The sequence below is a fragment of the Gallinula chloropus genome (assembly GCF_964237585.1).
Source record: "Gallinula chloropus genome assembly, chromosome: 5".
Lineage (NCBI taxonomy): Eukaryota > Metazoa > Chordata > Aves > Gruiformes > Rallidae > Gallinula > Gallinula chloropus.
The window spans coordinates 56,926,183-56,946,067 of NC_140090.1; the positions used below are offsets into that span (position 1 = coordinate 56,926,183).

General features: G+C 36.1%; 1 protein-coding gene across 1 annotated transcript in view; it reads left to right on the forward strand.

Moving 5' to 3' along the window:
- The window catches only part of DLG5 (discs large MAGUK scaffold protein 5), a gene marked incomplete at both ends in the record, with an annotated part of 103,729 nt that extends 84,649 nt beyond the window's left edge, over nt 1-19,080 (forward strand). The window contains 17 exons of the mRNA XM_084265573.1: nt 336-480; nt 960-1,081; nt 2,132-2,221; nt 3,481-3,649; nt 6,696-6,773; nt 7,432-7,594; nt 8,482-8,615; nt 9,117-9,281; nt 9,664-9,847; nt 10,810-10,958; nt 11,273-11,443; nt 12,604-12,800; nt 13,445-13,588; nt 13,783-13,910; nt 14,694-14,803; nt 16,548-16,657; nt 18,977-19,080. Coding sequence (XP_084121699.1) covers nt 336-480; nt 960-1,081; nt 2,132-2,221; nt 3,481-3,649; nt 6,696-6,773; nt 7,432-7,594; nt 8,482-8,615; nt 9,117-9,281; nt 9,664-9,847; nt 10,810-10,958; nt 11,273-11,443; nt 12,604-12,800; nt 13,445-13,588; nt 13,783-13,910; nt 14,694-14,803; nt 16,548-16,657; nt 18,977-19,080 — 2,363 coding nt within the window. The remainder of the gene's footprint in view (nt 1-335; nt 481-959; nt 1,082-2,131; nt 2,222-3,480; nt 3,650-6,695; nt 6,774-7,431; nt 7,595-8,481; nt 8,616-9,116; nt 9,282-9,663; nt 9,848-10,809; nt 10,959-11,272; nt 11,444-12,603; nt 12,801-13,444; nt 13,589-13,782; nt 13,911-14,693; nt 14,804-16,547; nt 16,658-18,976) is intronic.
- Nucleotides 19,081-19,885: the final 805 nt, after the last annotated feature.

The following is a 19,885-nucleotide window of genomic DNA, read 5'->3' on the forward strand; positions in this document are numbered from 1 at the left end:
TCGCCAGAGCAGAGTAGAGGGGCAGAATCTTTTAGTTAGGAGTACATATTAAAATGATATATTGTGAATGACTTAATTTTTCATACTCTAATCTACATTATTACTGACACATTACAAAATTCTAATGTAGATTTTAAATTTGCATGTACTACTTAGAAGGTGTCACATAGTGCTTAATATATTTGTCTTAATGGTTATATTTTTTTATTTATACATACATGTTAATACAGGCAAATTTTATAATATGTAATTATACAGATATTTAAGTATACTTAAAATCTACAACTTATATGCTGATGAGGTTGGTAAGAACATCTTTTTATCACCTTAAGCAGGTACTGTACCAAGAAGCTTAGCACCATGCCCTGCAGTAACTGCTGTCATGAGAAATCCGATCTATACTGCCTGGAGCCACCGAGTTCATACCAGCAATTGCCCATCAGTTGCCAGCCAAATATGTCATCAGCATCTGCATCCCAGGTAACTTGAAATCTATATATTATTAAATTTTCCTTTGCATTAGGATGAAATTTCTTCTGGTAGCTTTTTTTTTACATTGCAGACTGAAATGCACTGCTGTTGTGTTATTTTAACCCAGGATTCTCCAAAACATTACCAGATGTGCCACTTGCTTTCATGTCTTTGAGTAACTGATAGTATTAGGCTTTCCTCTGTTCCACTGGTTGTTAGAGACAAAAAAATAAAATTTTAAATTAATTTGTTCCGAATTTTTTTCTTGCCTTTGCCAAAACAAATAAAGTCTTCCTTTTTATTACTAGCAGTTTAGGCTGTGTTTCCCCTGACTTCTCTTAATGAAATGATGGGATAATTGGCAAGAAGGAAGTTGAGCATTCATTTTATTCATTAAATCAGAGAGAACCGATATTTTTAATTTGCATTTGCTCAGGTGCTTTGCCCGGTCCTCACTGTTGCCCTCTTCTCCTTTTCTTCTGATGTAGTTCCCAGCATCAAGGACGCCTTAGTTTGGACCTAAGTCATAAACACTCGAATGAGTACTCTGAAAATTCACGTACAAGAGCATCTCATGGCTCAAATTCATTACCATCCAGTGCAAGACTCGGTAACTAGCTTTTCTGATTTATTTCCTGTGTGACTTCTCCATATTGGAGGTAGAGAAGAAATGGAAAATTCCTTAAGTACAGGCATTACAGGATTTTCATGACTAGAAAAATCTCAAGGCTTCCTGTGCTTCTTTGCTTAGCATTTTGTCACTTTATGACTAAAGGTGTTCCCTGGAAGTAGCAGTGTTCAATTCATTCTTTACTGTCTCTTTAAAACACTGAGTATGTGTGAGTGTGATTCTCCTTTGCATGCCTGTTAACTTCATAAGGGTACTTTCAAGGAGTGAGAAGCCCAGCCAAAGTATTGTTGAGGTTCAGTGAGGTGGAGAGAAGAGGAAAGGAGAGGAAAGGAGCCCTCAAACCAAAAAAAATCAAGGATGACTAATGGCCTAATGTCATTTCTACTCTTGGAATATAAGTTATCCTTACATTTACTTGATGGATGTGTAAGGTTTTTCATGCCTATGCTAGTAATACCAAAGCAAATGTGACTGTAACATTTTAACATTTTAGAATTTTTTTAAGTTTAAAATTATGTGATAACTTTTTTGTGCATGTTTGTGTTCATCAATAGGCAGTTGCATCTGAATAGAGCATGGCAGCTTTATAAGCACAGTAGAAAAATGGCATAAGCTTGCAACCACTGTCAAAAAAATGATGTATTCATCCAAGCAGAATGTAGTCAGGAAATTTTAAATGTCCTTTGGAAAGTCCCACGGTTTCTTCGTAAACACAGATGTTAGTTTCTCACTTGAATTTTAAGTTAAGTTTCGTTGGATTAAAAAAATACTTTGAATATTTTTCATAGAAGAATGAACAGTGAATACGCACTGTATAGCTGTATTATGCTCTGCTTATACAGACTGGGTAAGCAAGACGGTTTACTACAAGTATGATATACACAGTATGTACCAAAGCAGTCAGAGCTTGTGCATAAATTTAGAGGCCATTTTGATACAGAAGTAGTAGAGTCTAGATGTCCTTTTTAGTTCGATGTAGTTGCTTTTACTTTTTGTCATTGTAATGTTTTGTTTTTCTTGTAAAAATAGGTTCTTCGAGTAACTTGCAGTACAGAACAGAACGAATTAAGATCCCTTTAACACCAAGATATCCAAGGTCCATGATGGGCTCAGACAGAGGTGAATTATTTCATAAGTAATCTTAATTGTATACTTTTCAGTATTGCCAATCCAAAGTCTTTGCAGTTAATGAATCAGGTTGCACCAAAATTTAAATGTGACAGTTAATTTATTAAGGTTACAAAGTTTACATTTTGCTTCAGAGAAGTAAAAGAAGAGGCAGCTTTCTAATGAAAGTTGGGTTTTTGTGTTTTTTTTTTTTTTTCTCTTAATGAACTCTTAAGATGTGCCCCCCTAAGAAAAACTACAGGAAAAAAGTAACAATAATGGTTGCTGTACATTTTACAGCTATAGTTTTCCTCTAGAATGATGTCTTAAGAATTTTACCAATGAAGTGACCTGCATTATTTTTTTGAGTCTTTAAATATATTATTTTGCATATTATTGTATTGTATTGCAAATTATTTTTTGAATCGCAGTGTAAATATTGGAGTACTTTCCCCAAAATTGCTTGGAGGATATTTCAAGACATGATACAGATACCAGTTGGATTGCTAGAGAGCTATGGAATTCCAAGTTCGATGACAGCAAACAGCAACACTTTTCTGCCATCATTGCTTAAATGTTCTGGAGCCTTAATGGATTGTATGCAGTGGTTTTCCTAACTGGACAAATAGAATTACTTCAAACCGCTTTGATTTGCTATTAGTAACTTGAGATATTTTTTGGAGGCTTTTCAGAGGAAGCAAACAGGCTGTTTCTGTCAGGGCACTTGTTCAGTAAATTACTCAGGGAGGGTACAGCCAGGTAAGAGATGCAAAGTCATGTCATACTTGTTTGAAATAGCAGAGCTTTCCTGTCTGTAATTCAGGCTGGAGTTTTGTTGGTGTTTTCAGGTGTTTCATAATGTATCCCCTACCCAAAGAAAGGGCTGTACATAGCCATTTTATCTGAAAATAAACCTACATATTAAACTTTCATTTTACTTCTCCTTTCTTGGTGGTTTTTTTTTTAATTATTTAGCTTTGCTCAATGTTTTCAGACATGTAGATGGTAATATCTTGTTTGTAACCCCTCCTTGTTGAGAATGGCAGTAGTTGTATACACACTTGTAGAGGACAGATTTGACTAGTCATTAAGGACAGAATTTAGTTACCTACCTGATCTCCCTAAACTCCTTACATGGTTAATAAATTGCTTGTCGACAGTCAGTATTCTTTCACATCTCAGGTGCATATGGTGCACTAAATTATGTCTGTGTGGATCTCCAGACTATGACAGATGCAGGATACTAAAACCTAACTGTTGATTTTCCATAGGCTCTTTGTCCCACTCTGAATGTAGCAGTCCCAGCTTGATAACTCCTCCACAGTCACCTCTTAACTTGGAAACATCTTCCTTCACCAGCAGCCAGTCTCAGAACTCCCTTTCTACATTGCCTAGGATTTCCATTAGCCCAGTCTCTATTGGAGAACGTAGAAAAGATAGGTAAGGTCCCCACATTATTTGCTTTGAAAACAAATGTGTCTGAAGAAATTTTGTACTTTGGTTTATTGGGTTGAAGCAATGTGAACGTTTAGGTAAATGAGAAATGCGTAGGCACAAAGGTGCATCTCAGGTCCCATTACTTGATGCTTTTTATTTCTTTACAAAGTATGTAAAAGATCTTTGTGTGGATTTTTCCTTCAAAACCAAACAGTAGTTCTTGAGTTTAGAAAATTAAGTAATTTCAAAAGGATTTTATTTGTTCCATGTTAGATTAATGGGCACACCAAATAAGATCTGTCTAAACTGGAATACACCCCTGCAGCTGAACTACCTCATGTGCTTGTTTAAGATAGGCTTATTCTGTATTCTGGAAAAGGAAATAAAATTAAGACTTACTAACATTTGATAGCTAAGTATCAGGTGCTTTAGCATTCTAGAATATGTGCTCTTAACCACTGTGCCTTGATTCAATTTAGCCAGATAACATGAAAGATTGAGGGCATAACTGTGCAAGAACATCCATATGTACAGATGCAGTTTTACTGCTGTGACTGATCCCTTTGCCTGGATCTGGACCGCTGCTAGCAACAGCATTAAGTGTACATGTGGCTGCTTGCAGAATTTGAACCTCATACAGCAGCTATCTTAAAAACATGAGCTTTGTGTTTTAATGACTTTCTGTCGCATGCTGAATATTTTCAAGATATGTTGCTTATGGTATCAGTCTTGGAAATCTGATTTCATTTTATCTTTATCTGGCTAGACTGAATATATGAAAAATGTTTGTGTGAATTCAAAGCATTCAACAGTAAGACACAAATCTGAATCGGGCTTTTATTCACAGTAAGGAAACCAGATGCCTCTGTGGCAGTGTAAAGACACTATGATGTGTTGAGATAAATTATATTTATGTGAACTTCAGGACCCCTTTGTATTGCTTGATTTATGGAAAAGGACTGATCATAAAAATGTGAATGATAAAGTAATAAGGATATTCTGTATTCTGAGTTTTCTGGTAGTAATAAAAAGCTATTCATGAAATATGTGAAACTTTTTTGTCTTGTTTAAAGAATCAATAACTAAACTATTGTAATAACTCTAGAATATCTGTTGTGTACAAAGGACAGTGTTACTTTGAAAGGGAATATAAAGAGATTTTGGTGAATTTTCATTCTTTCTTACTTCAGTGTGACTTATCTACTTTGTGTACTCAATTTGTGTTCTCATATAAATGTTCCTGTAATTGTCACTTGCAAATTCAAAGTCAGTGTTTCTTTTCTCTTTCACATGACTAATGATGTATAGTGTTCAGCTGAAGAAGCTAGGTACGCCTATAACTTTGTATCTCGGAGCACAGGATGTGTGTCCTCATCTCTGGGAAATAACAAGTTCTGTTCATGTTCATCAGATGACAGATTCTAGGCCCTGCACTCTTGCTTTGCATATGCATGAACCTTAGTCTGAATTGACTTTCTAAAAATAATCTATTTCTGATTTGCCCTTTTTTTTTAATAAAAAGGGAAAACCTAACAGAAACAGCTCTTAATTTAGTGAACTAGCTAGTTTAAGTTTATCCTACAGAAATATTTGAAGATGCCTAGATAGCATATTGTATGGTTATTCGGTCTTAAAATTCTTTCTGTTCCCCACACAATATAAGTAACTTGCTTGGCCTTTTCTCAAAAAAGAATAATAGTAATACAGATTGAAAGAAGAACACAGATGTTCTGTTGATTTTAATTTAAATTAAAAGATCTGATCAATTAAAAATTCTTTCTAATCAGTGTTTAGTTATTCTGGCAGGCAGTGTGTTATAGAAGAATGCACTTCACTTGATTTAATAACACTGCTTGCCAAGTAAGACACGCTGTAATGTTGTCATTCTTTTTACTTTATTACTGATTCTATGCTACATGTGTTACTATTTTGTATTTGCTAGAATTCGAAGATACGATCCTGTCAAAATTTGTATGGATTTGATTCTCCTTCCAATCCAAAACAAACAAAACAAAATTAAAAATTTGTATGTTAGAAGGCAAAGCATAAAGGTACAAGAAATACTGTTCAGAAAGATGTAATTTTATTTTCTAATGAGGTAGTATGACTTCATATATTTTGTGATATTGAGAAGCTGCATATAACATCATGGTTTACAGGCTCATAATGAGTTGAAACTGCAGTTTTCATAGAGTTAGCACTGGTTAGTTAAGCTACATAAAAAATTGTGGGCTTCATTTTAAGTTTGCTGGTAGTAAATCTACCATTTCTTCCTTCTATCGATAAACAATTTCTGAAGGCACTCAAACAGTGATGGTGATGTTATAAGATTACTGGGTTCCAGAGTTGCATTCATATCAGCAGCCAGATTTTTATATTTTATGCACTAATATGTTGGCAAACTATTATGCCCCTAATAGAGAAAGCTACCAAATAGTTATTTTCTAAGACTTTGGAAATAAGCTTAATTTCTGAAGTTATGACCTCTTCAGTCTCGCCCCAGCCCAAGTCATAGTCTTTACAAAAATACTTTTCGTCAGTTTGGCTCACATCAGTACCAGTGAGCCAAGTCCAGTTAACTCATACGGTCTCTAAGCAGCACAGTTAAAATAGTTGAAGCAGTTGGCACAAATTTGAGAATGTCTATATGATATCATGAAGTGTTAGGAACAAAACATTGTATTAATGCAAGTCAAATGTCATATAATGTTACTAAAATAAAAAAATACAGCACACCTGGTACCCAAGTCATTTCACTCACAGTGAGCTCAAGTGTTAATATCTGGTGATGCCTTTTACTGTCTAGTCATTATTAAGTTCATAGGAATATAAATGTTTTCTTTTGAGAGACTACTGTTAGTTTATACACACTGTGAAGGGGCCAGCCCAGTTTTTAAAGGTGGATGCATCCTAACTACGGGGGAGGAAAGGGGAATGTATGAGGGTTTTCTTTTATAGAAGCCATTCTCTTGTGATACTTACTAGTGTCTTACTACTGTGTGTCTTTTTCTAAGTGTTCTTTTCTTCTCAAATCTTCTACATCTTTCAGATATCTGTTCCGTAATAGGTCTTTTCTGAGAATCCCTGTGGCTCCTAGGCCTAGGTTCTCATCACTAAGGAGTTTGAGGTTGGCCTGATATAAGGTTGTCCTTCTTGAGCAGTATTGCGCACTTTGTGCTATTTACATGTTTGGATAATTGCCCTGAAGAGAATTTGCATGGTAATTTGTAATGTTACCATGCAAAGTGCTGTCCTAATGGCTTGAGTTTGCAACCGCTTAATTTTCATTACTAATTTATGTTTCCCTGCTTACAAATATGAAATCTGATATTTGTGCATTGTTTGTCCTTTGGTTCATCACTTTACTATTTATGATGTTTATTTTCATTGGCAATAAAGACTCCCAGTATTTATTTGTAACATACTTTCCTAGAATATGGTTTGTAAATGCCATATTTTATACAGTGGTTCAATTACTTTTACATAATATACACCTGGAAGCTTCTTTCCTACCAACTTCACCACCATACTATTTATCATTCATATTTACCATAATGTTTTAGGTCAGTAATATACCTGGTATGCATTTACTTCTGCCACTGTACATTGCATGGTGTTAAAGGAATGCATTTAAGACAGTTGACAGTATTTTTTTTTGGAGTAACTGTTTAAGCCTATTTTATTACTACAGTTAAGGCAGATATAAAGTATTGCATGTAACTTTGACATTGTGATGGTTCAAATGCAATTTTGTCCAAATCAGTTTTAACTATCTCCTCTAAAAGGCCTTACATGGAAGAGCCACGTCATGTTAAAGTGCAGAAGGGTTCTGAACCACTAGGGATTTCCATTGTGAGCGGAGAAAACGGTGGAATATTTGTCTCTAAAGTAACAGGTGGGAGTATTGCCCATCAAGCTGGCCTTGAGTATGGTGATCAGTTACTAGAGGTAATTGTTTACTTACTATTCCTATGGCTTAATGAATAAATACATGTGACTCCAGACATAACTGCCTTCCACAAAAAGAGTATCTTCTGAAAGCTTGTGTGCTGGAGGGTGTATCAAAGTGTACTCTGTATTATAATATTCCAGTAACTGTAGTTATCGTGACTTTTTTAACATAAAATAATTTGATGGTAGATCTGTATTGCGTATTACAGAGATACAATTAAATGTTGCTCTAGCTAGTTTTAGTATCTAAAACAACATAGTCTCAAAATTGTACTCTGCCTATAAGCGGAGTAAATATTGAAGCAGCTGGCTTGTACCAAGTTTCATGCTGCAGTTGCTGTGCCATATCCTTACCTGAGATACCTGGTTTAAAAAATACTCAGGTAGGCTTTAGATTGTTACATTCATGTTTTTAGTATTAGATAAACATGTGGAAGAGCATTATTTTGAAGAACAGAGCTGCTTTATAAATGTTAAATCTGTTCATGATTGTGTATGTTGCACACGGTGTGGATAATGCACCTAAATGGATTGTGGATCTGAATTTATTTTTAAATCCTGAATTTATTCAAATCGGGATTGGAACCAACTTGCATGTAATCAGTGATGTCAAATAATAACACAGCTTAGAATATATATGTCTTTTAATAGTGTAAAGATTTTTAAACACTTTGTCAGATTACCAAATACTTCAAAATTGCACAGATTCCTTCCAAGGAGTAAACCCTAGGAATCACCATATAGCAGTATTTCCATCCTTCTAGTCACCCTGGTAGAAATAAATCAGTATTTAGAAATAAGACTAATTAGGAGACTGAAAGAATGATTTTGCTAGTTTTCATGTGAAAAAATTACATTCTGGTTTGTGCTTTTTTTTTCCATAGTTTAATGGAATAAATTTGAGAAATGCTACAGAGCAACAGGCTCGACTAATCATTGGACAGCAGTGTGACACCATTACTATTCTGGCACAGTATAACCCACATATGTATCAGCTTGGCAATCATTCACGATCAAGGTAAGGCTAGTTAGACTTCAAAAAGACTACCCTGATCCATGCAATTATTTAGCTAGTATGTCACTTCTGTACAGGTAATGTGTTTGAAAACATCAGTGCATTTGTGCTGATAAGAATTGTGATTGCTTAGAAAAGGAATATATTAATATATACTTCTCACAAAGAGAAGAAAAGTGTTTGATGGACCCACTGTGTGTGTTTCCTTATTGGGGTATGGTCTTTAGATAGAGTAAACCCTAAGATGACCTCTTTCTATGATTACGAGATACTCGTATTTCAAATCGGTTTTACAGTTTTTTATAGTTGGAGTTTAGAGAAGGCATATGACCTAGTGAAATTATCCATTTCATTTTGATGCATGATCACACTTCAAAACTGAGCTTTATCTTTTCTTAGACTTATGGTGAACATACATTATTTAGCATGCTGCTTGGGTGTCAAAAATATTTGACATTAGTGAAGCATTAACCCACTGGTCTTTTATTCTTTTTTTTTTCTTAGTTCTCGCCTAGAACCTGTGAGTAATCATTCCACCCCTCAAGGCAGTGGAGCTGCAACACCTGACAATCATTCTGTAATAGATACTGTGAGTGAACAGGATGAAGGAACAATGACACCCCCATCGAAACAAACCACGCCAACTACAAGTCCCAGGAATTCCTTAAGGTAGGGAATAAAATTTTTGCCTTAAGGAAAGAAGGTTAGGATGGATGTGAAAGCTATTAGAAACCAAAATGTACTTCTGCGAACGCTGTGCCTGGTTGAAGTAAGTCAGCAGATGAGTTAAGTGGAACCTGGGATAAAAGTATGTATCTTCAGACTGGTTTGGAAAGACAGGGTCTGAAAAGAGTGAAAAAAGCATTCTATCAAATTGGTTTAGTCAACAAGGTCACAAGGAACATGATGTACAGATACAGTCTCATAAAGGCAAATGTGACCTATTTCAAATAATAAATAGGTAATTATGTATTTCTTAGGTGGCTAGTTGATTGTTTGCAATGCAAGTTTTTAGACTGGAGTACACGTGTTTATTTCTCCCTGTCAAAAGGGGCCCTGTGGACACAAATAAAAGGACGCCTGAACCAAGAACTGTTGTTGTTAAAAAATCCCAAGTGGATCTTGGGATCCAGATATGTGGTGGAAACCTGTATGGGATATTTGTCTCGGATGTAGATGATGATAGCCCAGCAAAAGGACCTGACGGACTAGTCTTGGGTGACATGATACTTGAGGTAAGCTATTAAGAAAAGTCTACAGTGTAGTGACAAAACATGTAGGATGCTATAAAGAGGGAGCTGTACAAAGAATAACGCTAACTTGCCATGGGAGATGTTCTGGTAGTCTTGAGTTCCTGCCATGAACTCTGACTAAAAATGGTGAGAATGTATAACTTTCATTCTGGCTGTGTCATACAAAGAATTGGATGATGTGGACCTGGAGAACTACTGCTGTTGAGGGCACAAGTTGCTCCCAAGTTTGAAGGAATATTTTATGTCCACTTCGATTTATGAACACCTGCTCTCTTCATCTAAATATGAAGCCTTGAATGCAATTGCTGTACATGGGAGAAAGGCAAGGCTATGAAAGATGTTGCAAAACAGAGAATTGTATTAATCTTACCACTATGAAATTCTAATGAGAGTTTAGAGAAAGCTCTGCAATATGTCTTTGACTCTGCTTTCTGTATTTAGTATGAGAATATTTGTCTGCTTGGCAGGACTGTTAAGGAGATAAACACACATGTGATTGAGCTTTTCAGATATAGCTGAGCATTGAGACTGAGCACTGAGACACTCCCATTGCACACTAGTATCCAGATAGAGATATTCCTTTGTAATTGCATTTTGGACTTCCATCAAACCACTTGCTTTTCCTAAAAATAGTATTTTCTGTGTGTGTATTATGATTCTCAGCATGCCCTTTGAAAGCTATTTAGGGGAGTGCACACTCTCTCTCATGATGTCTTCTGTGTTCACTTGGGTATTTTGTTTTCCACCCCCATGTCTCTATTTCCTGCTGGACATCTTAAAGTGCAAATTGTACTAGAGTTAAGTGGCAAGATTTACTCGTGTATATAGAGCCTGCTCTAGTGGGAAGGACAAAGTCATTTTGTATGTATTTCAAGCTTACCGAATTTTGTTGTCTGCTAAGATACAATTTCATACCTAGGAGTTTGTGGCTTGTGTTTTTGCAGTATGGTTCCATTGATATGCGAAATAAAACAGCTGAGGAAGCTTATCTTGAAATGTTGAAGCCTGGAGAAAACATCAAAATAAAGACTCAGTACAGAATAGAAGAGTTTAATAAGATAAAAGAGCTTCCTGGAGATGGATTCTATATCAGGTATTTGAGTGTAACTGGTAATGACAGCATAGTGCTGTTGAGATAATATGCTGACCATCATGAGATAGATAGTACATTTGTTTTACCACCTTTTTATTATAAATTGAAAGTTCACTAATTTATCCCAGCTAGTCTCTGACAGTGAGTGCACAATCTGCAGCACAGTAAGTCTGCACATCTCACTGTAAAATTGTGTGCTCTCGAAACATAGAGTGTGCCACTAATCTGTTAACTTTTTTCAAAGTAGGTATGCATGCTCTTCTCTTGAGTTGATGGAGATCAGTTGCAGAGCCTGTTTATGTCTTCCTTTCCAGAGCACTTTATGACCGTCTGGCAGAGGTGGAACAGGATTTAAGCTTTAAGAAGGATGACATTTTGTATGTTGAGGACACTTTACCACAGGGAAACTTTGGTTGCTGGATGGCTTGGCAGCTAGATGAGAATGCTCAGAAGTTGGAAAGAGGACAGATTCCAAGTAAATATATGTGAGTGACCTCAGTTTACAGTGTTTATCTTATAGTCTTTAATTAAAAAGTCTGGCTAGTGAGATGCAGTGTAAAAGACTTGTTTACTTCTAGTCTTTCTGGGAAATACTAATTCTTAGATACACCATAGGGTGGTTGTGTTTTAATAACATTGAATTAAATATATAGCTCTATGAAGTTGCTTTTAGTGGTCCTAAACAGTAAGATAAAATGGAATTGACACATAGATAAGTGTTGTGATAGATAAATCAGTTACAAAAGTGAGAGTAACTACAGGGAAAAATATCCTTGAACTCAGTCATCACTGTCAGTCTTAGGAAGCATCGGTGGTTTTAGTTACCTATGGACAGCAATGTTGTTATAAGACTGTGTGTCCACCACAGTCTCACAAAGTTGGTAGAGCAACAGCTGTTTGGAGTATGCAGGAACTAAAATTGCTACATTGTTACTGAAATAACATTAGTTATAATGCTGTGGGTTGTTTGGGGGGTGGTGGTGGGGGGTGTGTTAAGATGATTGGTTTTCTGATTTCCTTTTCTTCTAATAGTCTTCTCTGTCATAACAGAAATTTTATCCTGACATGGGTAATAGTGCTACGTGGCATGTGTGGAAGTACAATATATACGTATAGACCCATATGTTTCATTAGTAGGCTTGTTACTAGAAGGTGAACAGTAAAACAAACTACGTTTTACATGTGTTATGTGGCCAAATATAAAATAAAACTCTTCTTTTTGGATAAAAAGTTGTTTGTAAGGATGAATATAAATGCAGCTTCAAAAAGAATGGGATCGCTTCTCTTCGCAAGGCTGACTTCACTGCCGAGTAGGTGCATGCTGCTGCTTCTGCCTTGGAGGATTTTGCTCTGCCTGTCAGAGTGATCACCTTCTCTGCCATGCTGCTCTTGAAAATATAAGAATCCTGGTAGAATTATGGTAGTGTTAGGTTTTCAAATACTTTATTATTGCATTTTATGTTAGTTTGTGATAAGTTTTCTATGATAAGGATACTTGGGCTAAAGCTTTTCCAGGGTGTTCAAGAATGAGTGGTTATACTACTTGTTGAAAAAAAAAAAAAAAAAGAAATTAAACTTAAGGGAAAAAAAATAAAGTATTAAAAGATGAGTTTAAATAGCAACCATTTAGTCTGTTTCTTTATAGGATGGATCAGGAATTCTACAGGAGACACAGCATGTCAGAAGCTAAAGATGAAGGCAACTCATCTAAGACGTTGTCAGCAGCAGCACGAAGGTCATTCTTCAGAAGAAAGCATAAACACAAGCGAAGTGGTTCCAAAGATGGAAAGGATTTACTGGCTCTTGATACAATCAGTACAGACTCAATTCCTTTCTTGGATGGCAAGTACCTTTGTTAGATTTGGAGGGGGTTCCTTCTCTTTTGATTTTAAACAGCTCCAGTATGCCACAACAAATAAATACAGTTCTTTTCTGATTGGTCTGAATACAAGTAGTTTGTATATCCCATCGTGTACGTTACTTGTAATAATTTTTTTTAATGAAATAAGTTGGAGTGCTTCAAATGAATTTTCTTATTAGTTTATTCCTAGATCTCTTAGCAGAGGGAAATTACTTTCTGATGCATGGTTTGGATCTTCCTATTTAATTTCTGTCCAGGTCAGACTTGATCTCTGGGTATGGCTCAAAAAATCTTCACTTCGGTTTCTTCACTCCACTACAAAAATCATGTTGGTACCAATGCTTGCTTCATTGGAAGAGCTCAATAAATCAAACAAGAAAAGTAGATAGGAGTATTGGTTTAAAGGTTTGGGTGGCGGTTGGGCGAGTTCAATTAGAAAATGACCTATTTTAAACCATCAAGTGGATAAAATTGCAGTAATGGTTAGTGAGCTTTTTTTGTACTTGTCAAGGCCTTTATCCCTTGTGAAAGACTTGTTTTCATGACTGTTAGGGTGTTTCTGCTTATGTGAGAATGCCAGGAAAATAATTTATACTTTTATAAGTTAAATCTTCTGTGTGTGTAGATTCTGCAAGTCTGGCATATCAGCGTGTACAGAAAGTGGACTGTACCTCTCCTAGGCCTGTCCTTATTCTAGGACCTTTACTTGATGCTGTGAAAGACATGTTGATCAAAGAATCCCCTGGAAAATTTTGCAGATGTCCTCTTGGTATGTATGCAAATATAATAAATATTCTTGTTTTGAATATGTGATAGTAACATATATATGTAAGTGAACCAAATGGTAATGCAAATGTAGAAAAAACCCCAAGAATCTGAATTTGGAGACATATTTTCATTAGCCTTTGTTCTGTGCCTGAGGAGGAATAATGAAAGTGAATCTCTTCTGCTTCTATGAAACAGAGGTTATGAAAGCTTCCCAACAAGCCATTGAACGGGGTGTGAAGGATTGTCTGTTTATCGATTACAAACGGAGGAGTGGACATTTTGATGTGACAACTGTAGCTTCGATAAAAGAGATAACAGAAAAGGTGAGTCACTTTTTACTGCAGTAGTTCTTTGTGATTTGCAATATATGGTCCTAGTATGTTGGGGGGTGGGGTGGGTGGAAATTATCATAGCATTGTCTTCCTTTAAGGCATGCAGAGAATTCTTCCTCAGGCTATGGAGTAAAATAAAAACTACATTGTTTTGGAATGTAACTATTTTTAAAGATTATTGTATAGAAGCTCACATTTATAGAAACTAGGAACGTCCATGTGCTTTTACAGCATTATTAAATAAAGTTAGAAATTATTTTCTTAGATTCCATAGATTTCACTCCCCAAATGAGTATTCAGGTTTTTTAACTAACCCATTTAATGCAGTCATATAGAAAATAAACATCATAATAATCCTGGAGACAGATGTTAATTAAAATCTATACACTGCTTACAGTTTTCTGTCAAACCATACAGAAAGTCTTATTACTTAAATGCTTGTGTTTGCTTATGACCTCTGAAAAAGAAAATTAATATGAATATTGAAATTTGGAAAAAATCTATTACATATTTCAATCTAAGTTTTCATTTCATTAGTTCTTCAGATACTTTTCTTTCTATCAATGCATGCTTTTGGTACTGAGTGGAATTTCTTGCAGTTTTTCATCTTCTGTCTTCGTTAGAAATTCTGTGGGTATAAATTGCTTTAGTCCCAAAATGCTAAATGTAATCTTTTGGGTTGCTATGATTTAAGTAGGGGAATAAATGGGGGATTTGAATGCGTGCTTGTGCTCTTTAACTGAATGAGTGTTTTGCATTTACATTTGATCTTAGGATTGTCATTGTCTGCTCGACATCGCTCCTCATGCCATCGAACGGCTCCACAGTGTTCATATCTACCCTATTGTAATTTTTATTCGCTACAAAAATGCTAAACAAATCAAGTAAGTCTGTGAGGGGTATAGTTCAGGGATGTTTATTTAGCTTAAATTAAACTTGTTACTTTTATTGTTTCTTTCATCCTAGTCATCGTAAGTCTGTTTAAAATGTGGAGGTAAATGGTCTCAACTTCATTTTGGTTGCATGACAATTCAGTGAATCTTTCAAAGAAAACAAATGATGTAGACTAAAGTGGATGTACTCTAGAAGGCACTCAGATCTTTCCTGCCCACCTTTGGATTCAACTGTTAGATATGGGTGAGATCTACAGAGGATGAAACGGTGACTGTGACAAAGAGTTATCCTTCATCTTCTCAGTGGGACCAAGCGTGTTAATGCAGTGCCAATTGATTTGTAACCTTAGCTGTCCCACCTTTAGTCTCCATGGAAAACAGTGAGGGAAGTCCCCTTTTGCCAGGCAGTGTATATGCTGTGGTCTTCTCGGGCTGTGCTCTTTCAGTAATTGGGAATTTCGTGCTCCAATATAACCAGAAAGAGAACATGAGCATTACAGAACCCAGTCCTTCCTCTAATCTTAGAGTAAGCTTTCACGCATTTTGATAGATTGATTTGGCAAGAAGTGATGTAATCTCCCAACATAAGTATTAAGAAATAGTTTTGTTGCAAGATCTTATACTTGGTGTCTTCATTTTGAAAGTTAATGAGTTGTTATACTCTTTCAATTTGATTACTATCCATTTAATAGATAAGTATCACCACTTTCAAGTAGAAGCAAGGCATAAAGCCATGTGCTGTTTTTTTATTGACACTGTAGGATCATGCACTTGAATGATAAATGGAACTGACATGTCTTGAGCCCCTTTAGAAATGGAGTGGTGACCATTACAGCTAATTCCTTTTTTTGGAGGGTGATAGAGAGTGATTGAACTAAACAAGCAAGGATTTCTAGCAGGCATCAAAACAAGATGCAGTGGCACCTTGTCTCTGCCTGTTATGAGTGCAAAAGGTTTTTCTGTAAAGCCTTTCTAGTGGAAGTAACATTGGCATTCCCTGAAACGGTACGCAGCACTGATAGGCTAGTTTAGTGGGGATTTTATGTATAAGAAAGATTGTGCTGCTTTTCTCACTGCTATAAGAAACTCTGTTTATATTGCTTCAGATCATATTTATATGAACTTACTCATTGATTATAAAATCTGGTTCCTTTTAAACAGAATCCCCTATTGGGGACGCCAAGTCAGATCTTGAGGAGTGTGTTACAAGCCTTTCTTGGAATAGAAATGTGTTTTTTTTTTTCAACTGTTTGCATTTCTCTTTTTTTCATCTGCTTATTTCCAACAGCTTATGTTATAGAAAAACAGTCATCTCAATTTCATACATAATTTGACATATGAATATCTTTTTGCTCAATGTTTGATACTTCAAGCCCTTAAAAGAGTGGTCCTTGAGCCACAGCTTTGTGTAGGGACAACTGGAGCATATGTGAGATGATTGAATTCACATGAACTGAAAAAAATTATATTCTTTCTCCCTCAGCCCACTCCCAATCTGAGACTTGAAAAGAATATTGTCTTGAGCTGATAGCAAATAAATCTGTTAATACTGAAATGATCCTGATGCCTATGCTGATACTGCTGAAACACAGTAGATGGCACTCTATGCACAGGGTTATGCTTGCTAAATAATTAGCCTTTTGCCCAACTGGAGATAATCATTTCAAGTCCCATTAAAAACAATCCCAAACAATTACTCTTATAGAAGATTTTTCTTTTTTTTTCTTTCTTTCAGAGAACAAAAAGACCCAGTCTTCCTGAGGGACAAAGTTACACAGAAACATTCCAAAGAACAATTTGAGACAGCTCAGAAAATAGAACAAGAGTATAGCAAGTTCTTTACAGGTTAGTATTTAATCAACGTTTTGCTGGGAACTCAGTGGCAATTGAATGAATTTACACTGTAATTCAAAAGATCCTATGTTCCCTCAAAAAGTCTTCCCACACCCCAGTCCCTCCCATTCCACATTCCCTTTTGGCAAACTCATGTTCTGTACCAGGAGGGGAAGTCTCAACATGGAAGTACTACCCCTTGCATCTCTATGTTTTTGGTTTAGCATTTTATAGGTATTAGGACACAAAAGAGATTCTGAAAATGTTCTGTTAAAAGACAATAGTATTGGAAGCACAATGTTGTCAGTTTTATACCATGTAAAGAATGTAAGTTATTTTGTAGCTGTAAAAGTCAAACAAAACCACATAAAAAACTTCTGAAGTGTAATGATTCAAGAGATGAAGTTTAAATCTTTAAAGAAAGAGAAAAAATTTTCAAAAGTTGCTTGAGAATGCATTGTAATTTGGAATAGATTAATTCAACTTGAGAGGCCTTTTTCACATCATAATAATCACATATTAGATGAATATTCACATACTATATGAATATTGGATTGCAGTTAATTCTGTATTTTTAGAAGAGAAAGAAAACTGTTTAAAGACTGTCCCTGCTTATTTCAGAGTGCATTTCCATCTGGTTCCACGTATATTCAAAAGAGTGGGCATAAAATTTTAGCCATCTTGCTGTGAATGGCAATAAAACTTAGGGAAAAAACCAAAACACACCACTAACCAGCCCAAATCCAACGTTTCATTCCCTGAACAATGAGATTCCTACAGAAATATTTTGAGGCATAACTACCAAGTGCAGTGGAGGGAAGTGGGATGTATTTAGTATAGACCTATCTTGGCACATCCTTAGAGGAGATGGACATTCTCAAGAAAATCAGTTACCTGGTATGTAAGTGTTATACAAATGTTAAATGGTGCACAGATGCACATGCATGGATCCTTCACAGAACTTGGTATGTGCATGGTCAGATTGCATCACTACATGTTATCTTTTTCTCCTTGTTAAGTGTTTTCTTGTGGTTTAATTTCACCATGATAGTCAAAGTAGCAATCCAAGAGTGCTGTGTAGCTTCTCACATACCCTCGGGGAAGGGTCTCCCTCTATTAGTGCCAAGTACAATAGACTCTGGCTGTTATCAACACTTCCAGATGCTGGTAATCAGAGTGGATTGGTGCACTGACATTTAATCTTGTTGAAATTATTATGTGCATAAAACCAGCCTGTACATAGGCACGTTGAACATGGTAGCTTCTTTATGAAGCTGATGACATACTCTCTCAGACCTGAGCTTTGTGACTGCTTCATGAAGTACTTTTTTTTTTTTTTTTTTTTTTTTTACTTTTTCAAGTTGGCTTTGTTGCCTATATCAAATTTGGAGCGTTCCTCACCACCTTTTGTCACCTTTCACAGACGTTGTTGGTTACTGTGTTCTGTATCCAAACTCACCTGACATAGTTAACTGTAGTATATACTGCAGGATCCAGTAAAATTTTACATGAGATTAATTTCTCTGTTTTCAAAAATGGAAGTTATACCTTAAGCACTTTCTGTAATCTTTAGCTTTGGAGGTAGCTGAGGCCGGAGGCTCTGCTGACATAATTTTCAAGTCATAAAAATCCTCACTTTAAGTTTTAAAGCTAATACATTATCCTCTCTTGTATCAGCATTGGCGTTTTACTTTTTATGACTGTTCTGTTCAGCAAGGGTAGAATGCAAGGTGTTCATTTATCTTTTGAATTGATTTTTGGGGAGTTGCTTGCTGTTGGCCTTTTGTTCTTGAATGTAGCTGACAGTAAGAATTGGAGTAGCAACCACTGCTATTTTGTTTAGCTCAACGATCTGTGAGCTGCCTCATAATTTACTTCTAATATTTGTAAATAGTGTCTAGTTGCTACAGCTGTAGTCTCTATGTATATTACCACATAAATATCAAAGTCTTAACACCATGTGCTGAGCGGAGAACATTTATTATAGCAGGTTCTGCCCATCTTTAGACTTAAACTTTGCCACCTGATGCCTCTGAAAATAGTACATAGTAACAAAACAGTTATCTTAAGTCACAGAACTGATGGCTATAATCACCTCCCTGGGCTCCCTTAAGAGCTAGCAAGAGAAACTGTTTATTGAATGCTTGACCTCTCTGCTCTGTTTGTTCTTTTTTGTTTTAATCAAGTCATGTATCTGGCTAATACTGAATTGGGCAGGTTCATTCTGATCTGTTGATAAACACTTTGCAGAAAAATGCAGAAGACTGTTCTTTGCAATTAGTCATAACTGTTTGTTCCAGTCTCATACGTGGGGGGGTTCTTTTTCTCCAGGCATTGTCCAGGGAGGAGCCCTTTCAAGCATTTGCACTCAGATTATGACAACTGTCGATCAAGAACAGAACAAAGTCCTGTGGATCCCAGCCGGGCCGCTGTAGATTTATTTCGCTGTGAAACTACTTCGCAGATGTAAATAACCAACTAACTTTCTGTACGACAGACTCTGTCCATTTCTGTCTTTATAAAGATTTCCATAAATGACTTCTGTTTGATGAAGGGGAATGATAACACTGAATATACAAGGACCTGGTGAGGCATGTGGGAAAGGGTAGATCACTTCACCGAGCTTGTCTCTTACGTTGTAGTGTACACGTGACAGGTTGTCACAAGGAATTGTGACCTGTGTGTACTTGTCCATGAGTCATGAATTTAACGATGCTGCAAAACCCTGTAGAATGACAAGTTTACAAAAACCTTTTCAAAGTATTTGGTTATTGCTGTTTACTTGAATTTTTGGGTTTGGGGTTGGGTTGGTCTTTTTTTTTTGGTGTTTGGTGTTTTGTTTTGTTTTTTCTGGTTGTTTGGTTTTGGTTTTTTTCCACCATGTCCTTTCACTCAATGAGGTAACTCCTCACAACGGAGTGAAATTTCTGAATGTGAGCAAATGGTTTATGGACCATGGGGCTCATAGTTGTAATTTTGACCATTTCTAAGCACATTGTTGACTTGACAACCAGGTAATAACATGGGATTGAATCGGTACGTCTTGGGAGTAAGCTCAGAAGGAAGTACACTCCTCTACAGGGCAGACCACTGTTTGTATCCTGTCAACACTTGTCCGTCAATGATTCCGTTTCTTGTTTTATGCATGAATCTAATATTTAAACATCATAATATATCTGAACAATCCAAGCTTAACATGTGTTGAGTAATAATAATTTCTGGTTGTTGGGCCTGGATTAA